Consider the following 13,711-nt stretch of genomic DNA (forward strand, 5'->3'; position numbering starts at 1 on the left):
CCCAAGCCAGAGAGGAGGAAAGGCTTTCGGCGCGCCCTATCCTCCTCGCCCGATGAAACGGTCTATAACCAATTTCCAGTTATGTGACGCCAAAAGCGTAATTGTTACCAGATGAAATCAAAAGCCATACATTCCCCCTTTTGAGGGGAAAGCCTTAAGCTTCACGGGTCGAAAAAATCCGTTGTCCGGTGTTATCGAAAAAAACTGACTGCCCGGTGTTATGTCACCAAACTTAATCAAAATTGATGGCGCCACCCACGACCAGGTGGGAGTCGAACCCATGACATTTGGTGTTAATTAAGCCTATGTTAATTAAGGCACAGTTAAGGGACACGAACCCATAACGTTTGGTGGGAAAAAACAAGTAAGAGGAAGTAAGAATGCATTCGAATGAGAATGGCAAGCAGTTTAATGAATGCCGATATCGTTGGCACGCAGGCTTTCGCCTTTATCCTCTTTAGCGTATGCTAAAGTGACTGTCAACTTTTATTAAGGCAGGCTGAAGAGAAAAACAAATAATTCCAGCTGTGTTGGTAAATTACCTTTCTATGCAATACCAGGAGAGCCACCCTTACCGTGAGGAAAGGGATACTAGGCAAGCTTTAGAAAACATGCCAGAATGAAGGACCGGTGGCGCCGCCACCATAGAATTTCTGAAACGGCTTGTCGTGACGTCATAGACTACGATAAATATAGTCATCTAAAAAAATAACGAATAATAAAAATAAAGAAAGGTAACTTTTGTTGCATTTTCTTTTTATTGTTAATAATTGACGACATCACACACTAATTTGGCCAAGGACTGAATTTAGCAAGTTTACATAAATTTTTATTGTGCCACAACGGCTCAAATGCGAGAAAGATATTTTGAAATGTGTGACGTCACACTGCCGATCCGGCGATGGAGCTTCGACGCGAAGTTACAAAAAAAAAAGCAAAACAATTCGGCCTTCATTTTCCTTCTTAATCAGACCCTTACTGCGAAATTAACGTAAAAAATAATTTTAAATGAGTGCTTGATCAGCATAAAGCCTGCCGTGGTTGCTTAGTGGCTCTGATGTTGCGCTCTACGCACGAGGTCGCGGTATCGAATCCCGGCCACGGCGGCCGCATTTTGATTGGGGCGAAATAAAAAAAAAAGAATACCCGTGTATATAATAACAATAATCTTTATTTTACTCATGAAGTGAGGGAGTGCGGGAAAAAAAGCTGACAAGTCAGCTTGACTAGTTCCCAGCTCCCCGGAGTACAACATAAAAGAAACAGAAACACTCTTCGCATGGCAACATAAAAACCACAAACAAATAGTAATAGTAATGCAGCAATAACTTGTCGATAACAGTGAGAATAAGTAACTATAGAAATAAAAAGTTTGTTAACTGCGTGATAGACCAATGTTAAAGGAAACGTACAAACATGAAAAAACTGCAAGTAAAAAGCGCTACATAATGAAGGAAAAAAACGAAAAATAAAACGGCACACATTGGTGTAGTATGAGACAGTACATTGGTACATTGCAATTCGTATAGCGTACATGCGCAGAGATGAAAAAAACACATGAAATTCTGTCATGGGAAAGGAGCTTTGTCACAGAAGAACAATTTCAGTTTCTGGTTCGATGCTGTTTCGGGGGTGAAACCGTTGTTATGGCAGAAATTTAGCAAATGCGGTAGCGTTCTGTTTGCCATTTGTTCTCCGTATCCGTCTCTGCACGTTTTGATTAGCCATGGCTGTGTGTTTCGATTCTCATAAGGTGTGGTCCTTTTAGAAAGCGATGCCAACCGTAGTAGGGAATAGCTGTTATATTTTAGTTCAAGCTTATAGCGTGAACACAGGCAATGCGGATATAGCTCGTCTATTTTCATTACACAGTACTTCAAGAACAGAGGGTGGGAAGGGTGACTCATGGGGACGCTTTCAATATTTCGTAACATTTTTTTCTGTAATATCATGATTCTTTGCAAATTACCTTTTGTTGTGTTCCCCCAAACTAACTGGCAATATTTCATATGTGAGTAGAATAGCGCATTGTACAATAAAAGCTTAACCTTTGACGGTAGAATGTATCTGTTGGCGTATGTCAATCCAACGATGCGAGACAGTTTTGACACAACGTGGTCGATATGAATGTCCCAGGTAATATTTTCGCTGAAATACACTCCATGTATTTTAAATGCGCTTACAAGTTCTACCTTTGAGTTTTGCAGCTTAATGTCTGAGGTAATGTTAATTTTCTTGTTTTTCGCACGGTATATGACAGCCGTCGTTTTACTAACGTTTGTTTTCAATTTGTTAAGTTGCGCCCATGTATCTAATTTCACAACCATTCTGTTCGCTCTCAGAATCAGCTGATCCGTACTTTCTGCAGAGAATAACAGTGTCACATCATCAGCATAAATGACAAATTTCACCATAGGATCGACGTTAACAATGTCATTCAAATATAAATTAAACAAAAATGGGCCCAGAATACTCCCTTGAGGTACGCCGGCAGAAATTGGTAATATATTAGACGAGCAGCCATTTAAATATACGTACTGCTTGCGCTCACTAAGGTAGGACGTCAGTATAGTGATAGAACCGTTCCGCGGAATCCGTACATTTCAAGTTTCTTTAGCAGGATAGAGTGATTTAAATAATCGAAAGCTTTCGTGAACTCTACGTATATTCCAAGGGCTACTTCTTTATTTTCGAGCGATTCCAGGATAAATTCTTTTTGTTCTAACAGTGCCATTTCTGTTGATCGATATTTCCGGAATCCATACTGCGCGCCGTGAATGATATTGCATTGTTCGCTAAAATTTGTCATTCTAGTAAGAACCATTTTTTCGAATCCTTTTGAGAAAACGGGTAGTATGGATACTTGTCTAAAATTTGTAAAATCCTTCTTACTACTTTTTTTTGTGCAATACGCTCACTTTGGCGAGTTGCATTTGCCCCGGAAATGTTCCTTGAGATAAGCAAAGGTTATATATGTGAGCTAAACACTCTGATATGTCTCCTATCACAAGCTTCCCTGGTTTTATCACAATTCCGTCTGCGTCACAACATTTGCTATTATTTAGCCCCATAAAAACCGACATGACCTCTGATACTGATGTTGGTGTTAAGAACATTGACTACTCGTTTCTTATATGAATAGTATTAGAATCAACGAAAGTACTAGTTATCTCTGTGAAGTAGCTGTTGAATGCGTTTGCAAAATCAATGCCTGTGAGTTCATCTTGAGTATGAATTTTTGTTACTGGGTTTGGGCCTGTAGATATGTTTAGAAGCCCATTCAATTTCCTCCATAATTCATCCGACTTATTCATCGAGCAGCAAAACTGGTTACAGAGATATTCATCACGTGCACTGCGTATTTCCGCCGTCAGTTTATTTCTGAACATTTTAAAAGCTTTCAGCCTATCAGGGTCTCGAGTTTTTTCAAACTTCTTATATAGCCTATCCTTTTTGTAAATTTTCTTTAGCAATTCAGGTGTGATCCATGGCTTCCTATATGGGTTTAGGTGCATGTTAAAGAACTGCAGGTGGTCAAAATTCATCCGGAGTCCCCCGCTACGGCGTGCCTCATAATCAAATCATGGTTCTGGCATGTAAAACCCCATGATTTAATCAGCATAAAGCTGATTCAGAATTTCGTGCAGCGTCCCTTTAATATTTTGCGCCGCAACCACATCTGCCGTCATATTGGTCACTAATCGCTAATATAGTTACGCTAAGTCACTAGCCTTCGCATATCTAGATTGGCAACATATCACAGATGCGCGTCTTTGTCTTCATTTTCCTTCCAACGCGATGATATCTTTAGTGACAAAAGTGGCCCGGAGCAAGCGCTAATAAGATCAATGACGTCACACAAAGATAGTACTATACAAAATTATATAGTGCTGTATAAATGCTCGTAGTTGAAAAGAAATTCGTCCCGGTCCGTAGTGGAGCCACCGCCCCGGAAAGGCGTTGGCCCCGTGTTAGATCCCCCCCCCCCCCCAACCCCCCCTTCACCCAGGACAAATTTTTGTTCAACTCTGCAGCTTTCTTCTTCTTCCTTCCTCTTTTCTTTCTTTTTCTTTCTTTATTTTTTGAGGAGACCACGTATTGCACTTCCTTTATAGTCTCGTGCTACTGTCGGGTGCATTAACCGACACACGAACAAAAAGGAGTTGATGCGTCGATTGAGTTAACGTGTCCCAAGGTAAATCTACCATGGACCGTAGAACCCTGTGTGCAAGAGACATATAGGAAAAGAAGGAAAATCGTTGCGAACAAGTTGTAAAACGCGATTCGTTTGACGTCACGGCAGAGGCGAACTATACTTTCGACGTCGGCATCTCTCTCGGGATCTGCACTCTTAGACAAAGGTACACCCTTTGGGGTGTATCTCTGCCACACAACAATAATCGTCATCTGCCTTGCTTGCGTTTACTTTCTGGAAAACGCCGCGCCCGCTACTTTCCCGTCAGGAATGCTATGCCACGCTGATAACGCGCATGCCGTTCGTTACTGGGAAGTATCAGGCTCGCAGCGTTAAAGAAAGGAAATGCGGACAAGACAGATGACGCTTATTGCTGTGCGGCAAATATACACCCCAAAGGGTGTAATCTTGTTTTAGAGTGTGTAGTACGTGTCTGGGAGCGCGGGGGCAGATACAGGAAGTGTGATCTAGTTTTCGTGGGAGGCGCTCTTATAGAATCGTTACGCTATTGGTGACTCTATATGGCGTCGATTTCGCTATATGCGGAGCGGAAATCGAAGGGGGAGGAGGTTGTCTTACGAAGTGGGCGGCGTACAGCTCGGCGTATGCGAAGAGGGGGATCTGCAGCAGCCCAAAGGCGGCGACGCACCAGCCGATCATCTTGGCGGCCACCGGGTACTTGTAGTTCTCGAAGTACAGGTCCCGCTGCTTGCCGAACAGGGAGAATAGCATCGTGAACTGCGACGCGCGCAAGTGGGGACACCGCGTGTCAACTCGCTGCACGTGTTCCCGAAATCAGCGCTCGAAGGAAACGCGGAGGCCTCTAAAAAAAGTAATACAGCGAACAGACAAAGAATTGCATGAAGTCGATACATCTTTGATCGCGTCTAAAGATACGATCGAACAGATACGATAACGCCCATGGGTCCGTGTCCAGGGGCGGCTTTCACGAACATGTAATAACGAAAATTAGTAACGAATTTAACAACGCGCTCTTGTGCGGACTATGCGTTGTCAATGGAACATTTAAGAACGCGTTCTTAAATTCGTTATTATTTTCGTTATGAAATGTCCGTGTGACCCGCCCCTGGACACGGACCCATGGGCATTATCCTATCTCTTCGATCGTATCTTTAGTCGCGATGAAAGAGGCATCAACTTCATGCAATTGTTTGTGTGTTCGCTATATGACTTTTTTTTTTGTAGCATTGATACAAGTCTCGGCTGCGGTTTGTAACCTTGGGGCCTATGCATATTTCCATGTGTATTACGACGTTGTGATGATAGGACAAACGGACGGAAGCAAATTGACTGCGTGGTATATGGGCGCGTCGTGCGCAAATAATCCTCGGGCAGTAGCCATACAGGTTAGTAGCCCTTATGGTTGCAGCTTCCGAGTTTGCGTCTTCTAAGTTCCGCGCTCACTGATCTCTGTTCTCTCTCCTGCGAGGGCAGCGTCAGGATTTTTGATGGCGTGAGTCAAGCAATTAGGCGTAGAGTCGCTGAGGAAACGCACGCAAAGAGCGCAAGGTGCGAACACGCGCAGGCAGAGATCCAGGTAGCAGCACTGGCGACGGCCCGTCGCGAACTCGTAGTCTAATCCCAGCCTTGTCACTCCTGAAACATACAGACGCACACACAAAATAGCGTAAAAAATAAAGGAGTTCTCACGTGGCCAGCGAAAGCTTACCCGAAAACTATAGTCTTATTAGAGTTTACGAAATCCGAAACACAAGAGACGGGCGCCACCGGCACAGTGGCTTCGCGGTGGCGTCATCTTGCGGCGCCGGCGAAAGTATAGTCTCCAAGATTTGGAGGCGCGCGCGAAAGCAAGCATGCGCGAAAAAGATCTCGGAGGACTTGTGTAACTGTAATCGCTATTTTCTGCCTATGGGCTGATGCAAAGGCGTTGGCCGCCACAACCATTAGCGTATTGAGGATGTTTTTTTTTTACTTTTTACTGCGATAGCAATTGTACGGACACTCAAGGCGCGCCCGCGCCGCCGTTGGCGCTGTCGCCGCCGTCGTGCTGTTCTGGTATCGACGGCGCATGCGCGCGACCCGCGTGTGGAATGGTTAGGTCTCCGGAGGCGCGCAGTGCGATTGGCTGCAAAAAAAGAAAGAAAGAAAAAGAAAAACGGCGAAGCCAAGTAGACGCGCCGTCAACGCTCCACTCAGTCGGCTCTGCAACGGAGCTAAGACTACTTTCTCGGCTGTTCGCGGTCCAGCGCTGTCGCGACGTCACCATAGACGTCACCGTGGTCCGTATACAGCGGTCTGAGCGGGAACACGCAGCAAAGTTCGAGCTACAAATGCCGATGGCGTTCCTTCGGCCCAGTCTGGTGCACTATCGAGATGCGAAGCCTGCAGCACCACCTGACGGCGCTCTTCACCACGCCAGCGTTCTGAGACACCTGGTAGCTGCCAGGGCGCTGTCTCCCCTGCGCGTCAGCAGTATTGCCTCGCGTGCTGCGTAACAAGATGGCGCGCTACCAGCACTTCCGGTATACCGTCAAAGTTTTTTCTGTGCTCCGGTACTCCGTAAACGGAAACAAGTTTATGAACGGGCTAATTAATAAACGATCTGCATTGTGCGTTCTACATGAATTGTGAACTTTCGTTCCCTATGCTCAAATTTTTTTTTTAGTGCTAAAGAAAGACAAGGAAAGCGCATGACCTGAGGCTACCTGCAACTCCCTGCTTAAGCCACCTAAACAGGCAATCGGCCAAAAGAGACATTTCGATTTCACAATGGAATAGGTGTAATTGCATTCGTGGGAGGAAGAATGCAAGTAAACGTCACGTGAAGGCGTTGCTCACCGTAAAATATCACAATGACGCAGATTTCCACGAAGGCGATTATCGGTACCAGCATGCCCCGTACGTACGTGTCAAGAAGGAAGGCCAGGTAAACACCGTTCTGCCAATGAAAAAAGAAAGGAAGAAAATGAAAAGAAGAGTTGACATCACTTTTTGGTTGTATGCGTTCGCAACATTCTGCGCCGGCTCTTTGGTTGGCATGGGGACGTAATTGACACCTAACATGTTTAATGTGTAACTATTGGTTTAATATATAATACCGTTATATTGTCAAATCCTTTCTGCTAACCAAAGTGCTCGCAATGACACTGCTGGAAATGCACAAAGGTATTCATATCTGTATAATATTTCTGTATGTATATAGCATGTACGCGCATGCTTTCTCTATTCATCTTGACATTTATATAAATCGAATGCCAGAGCAGCCGAATTCTGCTATAGGATAATATTGTTGAGCTCTGATCACCTTTTCTTTTTCAAAAGCTCATTTACCGTGTAACCCATGCCAAACTATTATTATAGAGCTGGGAAATCGAACCCGCGACATGGCGCACGCGTTTTGCAAGGACACAACACTGTTATCGCTACTACTGCTGTCGATGGTACAAGGAAGGATCATGCTTGCTTACAAGGCCGTTCGCCCTTTTCTTATGGGAAGGGTCTCATTAAGTCGTGCATCGCTAATGATCGACAGGGATCGAACAAGGTACTTCAAGCTAGCGTCAGCGCTTCGAATAGGGAAGTTCACTTCGCCAATGTTGCTCTGACGAAGACCAGGGAGGTTAAAGGAAAACTACTGGAGTGATGGGAGCACGCGTCAAGTGAAACTGCCGCGTCGCCATCTTGCGGAGGGCATTATCACACTAGAGTCAACGTTTCGAAGAGGGAAGTTCACTTCGCCAATGTTGCTCTGACGAAGACCAAGGAGGTTAAAGAAAAACTGCTGGAGGGATGGGAGCACACGTCAAGTGAAGCCACCGCGTCGCCATCTTGCGGGGGGCAAAAATTACGCCAGTCGCCGCAGCTTACGTGGTTTACCTGTTTCGGATCGTCGTATCTCGCCGTACGCGGTGCTGCGTGGATCCCAAAAGGGTGCTAACGCGCTCGGGTGCTCTTTAGGAAAGTTGACGCACAGGCAGTTGACATGTTGGCGTTTTCCTTCTAATTTAAATAAGGATGAAGATTAGCATTGCCTCGCTCTAGAATAAAGGAAAATTTTGCATTTCAGGGTAAAAGAAAACGGCCGCCACCAAAGCTCCGAGATCCTCCGTGCAATGAGGATGCTAAAGCACCGGCAACGCCTGATGATAATGAAGATAATAATGAATAGTTACGTTTGTTGCGTGTACTGCTATTTCTCATGCTACATTTTCAGTCTTTAATTGTTTTTTTTGTTCTGACACCTTTCATAATCGATCAATTTCCACACTGCATAAAAGAAGATGAATAAACGCTAATTATAGCGCGATTTTTTTTTTTACTTTGCGGCTGCTGCGTATTGATGCCAATAAAATGGAAAAATGTCCCGTACTCGGATATCTGCAATCCGGAGGTCTCCAATATGGCTCGCCTCATAGACCACAGCGTTGCAATAGAACTTGAAATTCCGTTAAGCAACATAAAAACCACAGGAAATGTCGGCGAACAGCGCTGCGAAGCTCTTGGCAGGCCGCTTTTTGCCCGCCGCAAGATGGCCGTCGCCGGCTTCACCCGAGCTGCAGGAGGTTATGCTCGAGCTCATAAGCCGGTATCGGCGACTTCCACTCCAGCATATTTTTTTTTAATCTCCTTGACGAAGGCAAATGTGCTTTCCGAAACGTTGGCTCCAATCAGAGACAACCCTTGTTCGACTCCAGTTGATCACTTTAGGCATAAATCAGCCTCTGAACCTCCCTCTCGTTCAAATTCCGACCGTTAATAGCACCCTACGTTTTCAATTTATGCCAGCAGAGTAACAGTTTATGAATAGATATCTATGTTAGGCCACATGCGAGACACGCTGTTTCTCTTTTTTAATAAAGCTGGATAAATGTTGATGATACATAGTATTCAATGCCAATGACGCGTTTACCGTAAAACGGACCTCTCATTTTCTCTCGTCATGGCCTCCAAGATGGAGCGGCGTCACCGAGCGCGCTGCCCGGTCTCGGAGGCCACGCTCTGGCGTATGCTGAACGTAAAGCTCGAAGCCCTCCTCTCCGGAAACGTCGAACAGGCTGTTATTTGCCGCGAAACGGTGTCGTCTGTTCTTACCTGCATCGCCAGTGGCATGGAGGCGAAGAACGCGATGAGGCTGTAGGCGAAGGCCGTCCGGGGTCTTCGGGCGCGCACGCAGGTAAACTCGTCACTGAGCGGCGTCAGCACAGACTCCACCATGAGGCACTGCGAGTGAGTCGACACTAGCGACCTCTACATAAACCCGATAAAGTCAGGTCGAGTCGGCTCGTCGGGCCGAAAACCGATCGCTGCGTTTACGTAAACGCTAGCGGATTGGACGGAGTGAGCGGCGTCGAGAAGCGGTCGGTCAACCCGCCTATACAAGGGGCGGGTTGACTCGACCCGCTTGGCAATGCACATAGGCTACGTTTACATGAACCCCACGCGAGCGGGTCAAGTCAGGAATCAGGCCGACTGAGCTCCACGTGACCGCGTTTACGTGAAGTTGATTCTGACGAGTCTGAACAACGACGTCAACAACGAGACATCAACACGTTCGAACTGGACTTCCGGCTCCCGCAGCCATCTGCAACAGCTCTATAGTTGGGTTGCACCGCGCACTGCCTGCATTTGCCTTGTCCCGATACCGTGCCCGCTGCCGGCGCATAAATCGCAGTATTGCAGCGGTTCCACGCGTCTCAGCGCTGGCGCGGCCCGACCCGTCCGCGTTCCCACGCACGCTGCAAACGGGCCGGGCTAGGTCAACCTACCCCATTCAGTCGGGCCGACTCAACCCGACTCGACGCTCGTTGAGCCCCACCGGCTACGTTTACATGGACTGAACAAGACGATTCCAGCTTGACGAGCGAACTCGACCCGCTTCTGTCGGGTACATGTAAACGACCTGACACAAACGCAGTCGGATCGGGCTATAGGGTCAGCTCGACTTCAGAGTCGACCCGCTCGCGTCGAGTTGATGTAAACCAAGCTATAGTGACCGGTTAAATTGTGCATCTTCTCCCAGTACTTAAACGCTCACAAAACCAAATCCTGGGACTCGTAGCGTCCAGCCTTTTTCATAGGCCATATAAGCACTCCAATTTATGTTCGATCAGCAGTGGGCGAACGAGGGCAGCCTTCCCAGCTGGAGCTTGCCTTGTGTTAGTCTGGCGTTGACCTCGCCTATTCGTCAAGGCCAGGCCGGAGGCAGACCTGGCGAAGACAGGCCCCTAGCTAGCAAACACAATTGAGTCCCGTTGTATAGACGTTGGCTTAGGCTGTCCAGACGAAAATCTCCTAAACATCCCCTCCCCCCCATATATATATATATATATATATATATATATATGCAGTGGCGTCGTGCGTTAGTTGCGCTCGTGGTGCGACATTAAAGCTAGCTTATAAATGCAAAACAAGCGAGCAAATGGAAAGTCTGAGAGCCTGCTCACGTTCGAGTCGAGGGCGCAGAGGACGAAGGCGCCGAAGAAGCCGGCGCTCCACACGTACGCGAAGTCGATGTCGGCGACCGCCTCGGTGAACGACAGGAACAACAGACTCAATCCTGCGGGAACGACCGGTCACGGGCGGTTCAGGGTGTATCGCCCATGTGTCTGAGCAGGGGCGAGAGAAGAACCCTCGAGACACACACACACACACACGCACGGTGGGACAGGCCCGGAATGACTGAGCTTGTATACCATCGTGCGTGCCTTGTGCTCATATGCCTGTCTTTGACTTCTGTTCGAGCTCATTTATTTTTTCGATTGATTGTAACAGAATGCGAAGACATACAGCCAGAGAGAACCGTAGAAAACGTCGAGCTTCCGGAAGCGCTGGGTTTTAAAACTGATGGGCGGCGTTAGCTGGTCATCAGTGAAGATAGGCAAGATAGTCTTTAGAGTATTGGTGGGGATACAACAGAAAAGAAATTGGGACGGTATAATAACAGACGCAGGTAGCTGAACTAGATAAGACTGAGATAACCAGGGTACGAGATTACGATATTGCGGTATAAAAGTTGCAAAGAGCGATAATGTGCCTCAGAAAGGCTGCCTTGCGTTTCGATAGGTGGGCCTATCTTCGTCGAAGGCGGTCTTGTCATCCTCGGCAGTATCTCTGTTTGTAACTTTTATATCACAGTGTGCTAGTCCATCTGTCGCCCCTCCTTGATTTTAGATTACGATATGGTATAGCACATAAGTATCTCACATAGGATGTAGGTGATTATTTGTCGCCCCGCCGATTAAAAGGGGATGGCATTTGAAATCATTATCGTCATATTTAAGAAGTCGACGAGAAGCTTAGAACCGACATTTCCCTTCATTTTTCGCTCCTCGCAGTGTCAGGTGAACACGTGACTTCTAAGACTCAGCTTAAACTGGCCAAGAATGTGTGGTTCCGGTAACTTTTCTTTAATCGACGCGCACCCGTTCCGCTGCCCCGCCGTAGCTCTGCCTTCGGAGCGGCAGCACTAAAACCCACCGCGCGCTCCGACGTGACGATCACGTGTTGGGCCGACTCGTTTAGCTTCAATCGCACGGCGCAATGTTACCCTCCCCTATTCTTGTGAACACGACGGACAGCCGCACACATTACACATTTAAAAAAAAATAAGAAACGAAAGCGCAATCTGGTATTCGCACTGACCGTGACGTGCGAGGTCCTCGATGGGCGTGTCCAGCCGCTCGGACAGACTGCCCAGCACGGAGAAGACCACGGCGCCGCTGACGAGGCCCAGCAGCACCTCGGCCAGGGCCACGCCCGCGACCACACTGCGAAGGACAGGTTACGCCCAGGCCTGGTTGCCAATGTTTTCCGCTCATTGCAACAGTAGTGTGAACAAACTAGCTGCGCTTTTTGCGTTTACGCTTATACGATCCGCGCGAACGATCCGTACTTAGCGCACTAGTCTGAACGTGGCATTACACGACGTTTGTTCGCCGCGATTACAGCCCGTTGTGGGCTCCGGCTCGAGATGACGTCGTTGTTGGCGTTTGGAGCCACTGTGATAAACACTGGCTGTAGTGAAGTGTCAAGTGCATGTTGCTGGTTGACTGAATTTCAATGTGTATGCTCTTGATATTTATATCTTGGTTGGTGCATCGCAGGTTATCTGTGAAGCGCGTCTTGGGGCCCCATGCGGAAACATGTGTAAAAGTACGATTCGCGCTTGTTTTCGCGTATCCTGAAGTAATCGGTTCGTATGTTTCTGTTGACTTGCGCACGTTTACATGCCTCTATCTATATATGTTTACTAGTTTTTTTTTCCACCTGCCTTGCACTCCGGGAAAGCCCATTGTCAAGCCGATTTGTGGCTTTCTGACTGTGTCTCCGCGACATTTCGGTGTTGAAAGTAAAGATTTTGATTTTATTTGAAGCGCAATCAACTGGCGACGAAAGGGAGAGGCGGCCGGATATATATTAACCGTGCCACTTATCGGCGGACACCTGCTGGACTGTTCCACAGCCACGGAGAAGATTATAATAACAGAGAGAATAGAGCGGAATAACAGAAATGTTGCTATAAACGAGTATATCGAAAAAGATATAATCAAACAACGCATATGCTTAATGCCACACAAGAGCACTCATAACAATAGTGAACGTCAGAGAAACGAACAAAACGTTACTAGAAAACTGCAAACAAGAAATTGACATAACACTCGCTCATTGCTACGCATGTAGCCGTGAACAAAAGTACACGGACTACAGGCTCGCCCGAAAAGCTTAATTACTTCGTAACTCAGACGCAGAAACTACAAGTGACGTGTGTATTGGAAAAATTCGCAATGCCAAAGGTTAAATGCAGTCTCTCAATTTCAATTTGCGTGCATATATAGGCGAAGAAGGAAATCGGCTTTATCCTCAAATCCGTGGTCAACGTATGCCTTTGTTCAGGGAAGTATACAGGCATCGTTAAATACCTATAAAAAGCTTCCCCTGCGGAAGGTCTTTCTTACTCGGCAAATGCACAGGTGCACAATCGAAATTGATGCACGCGGCAGTAGGGGCACAGAGCAGACATGAGGCTTTTCTTTTTTAATTCTACAGTGTGCAGTTGTTATTTGTTTATGAACCTTTCCATTACAGAGGTGCAATTCTATGTGTGGCGATGTGCGATATAGCGATGTGCTATTCCTTCGCATATCCTAGGCTGACCGACACAGTATGCTAATGGTACTAGCAAACAAGCCTGTTGGTTTTGCTACATTATGATACTTTAAAATGCATGTTTCAATAAAACATCTTAATCGATTCATTGTTGTCGCCTTTATAAAAGCGTCCCTAAGCTTCACGCGCATGCATAAAATTAAAATGGAAAGTGGAGTTGCCCGAGCTAAGGATTTATTTTATTAGACCAAGAATGCGAAAGTTCAGAAACAGCAGGCGCTCCGGCATTGCTTGAATGCCTTTCTGAAATTCTAAAGTGGAGTCACAGAGCGATGTGATGACTTCTTTGGTGTGTGCATCAGAAATGCAAGCCCTTCCAAGAACGAATGCAGACATTCTATAGAGTGTCTGCAGAGTTCTTATAAACCG

The 13,711-nt window shown here is 46.6% G+C and overlaps 1 protein-coding gene across 1 annotated transcript in view; it reads right to left on the reverse strand.

The window, feature by feature from the left end:
* The window catches only part of LOC126527494 (sodium- and chloride-dependent glycine transporter 1-like), a 34,836-nt gene that overhangs the window by 5,985 nt on the left and 15,140 nt on the right, over window positions 1-13,711 (reverse strand). The window contains exons 9-14 of the mRNA XM_055068652.2: window positions 11,819-11,943; window positions 10,621-10,733; window positions 9,269-9,397; window positions 7,016-7,115; window positions 5,712-5,812; window positions 4,775-4,933 (exon numbers count right to left, since the gene is read on the reverse strand). Coding sequence (XP_054924627.2) covers window positions 4,775-4,933; window positions 5,712-5,812; window positions 7,016-7,115; window positions 9,269-9,397; window positions 10,621-10,733; window positions 11,819-11,943 — 727 coding nt within the window. The remainder of the gene's footprint in view (window positions 1-4,774; window positions 4,934-5,711; window positions 5,813-7,015; window positions 7,116-9,268; window positions 9,398-10,620; window positions 10,734-11,818; window positions 11,944-13,711) is intronic.

This window comes from Dermacentor andersoni, chromosome 9, assembly GCF_023375885.2.
Source record: "Dermacentor andersoni chromosome 9, qqDerAnde1_hic_scaffold, whole genome shotgun sequence".
Lineage (NCBI taxonomy): Eukaryota > Metazoa > Arthropoda > Arachnida > Ixodida > Ixodidae > Dermacentor > Dermacentor andersoni.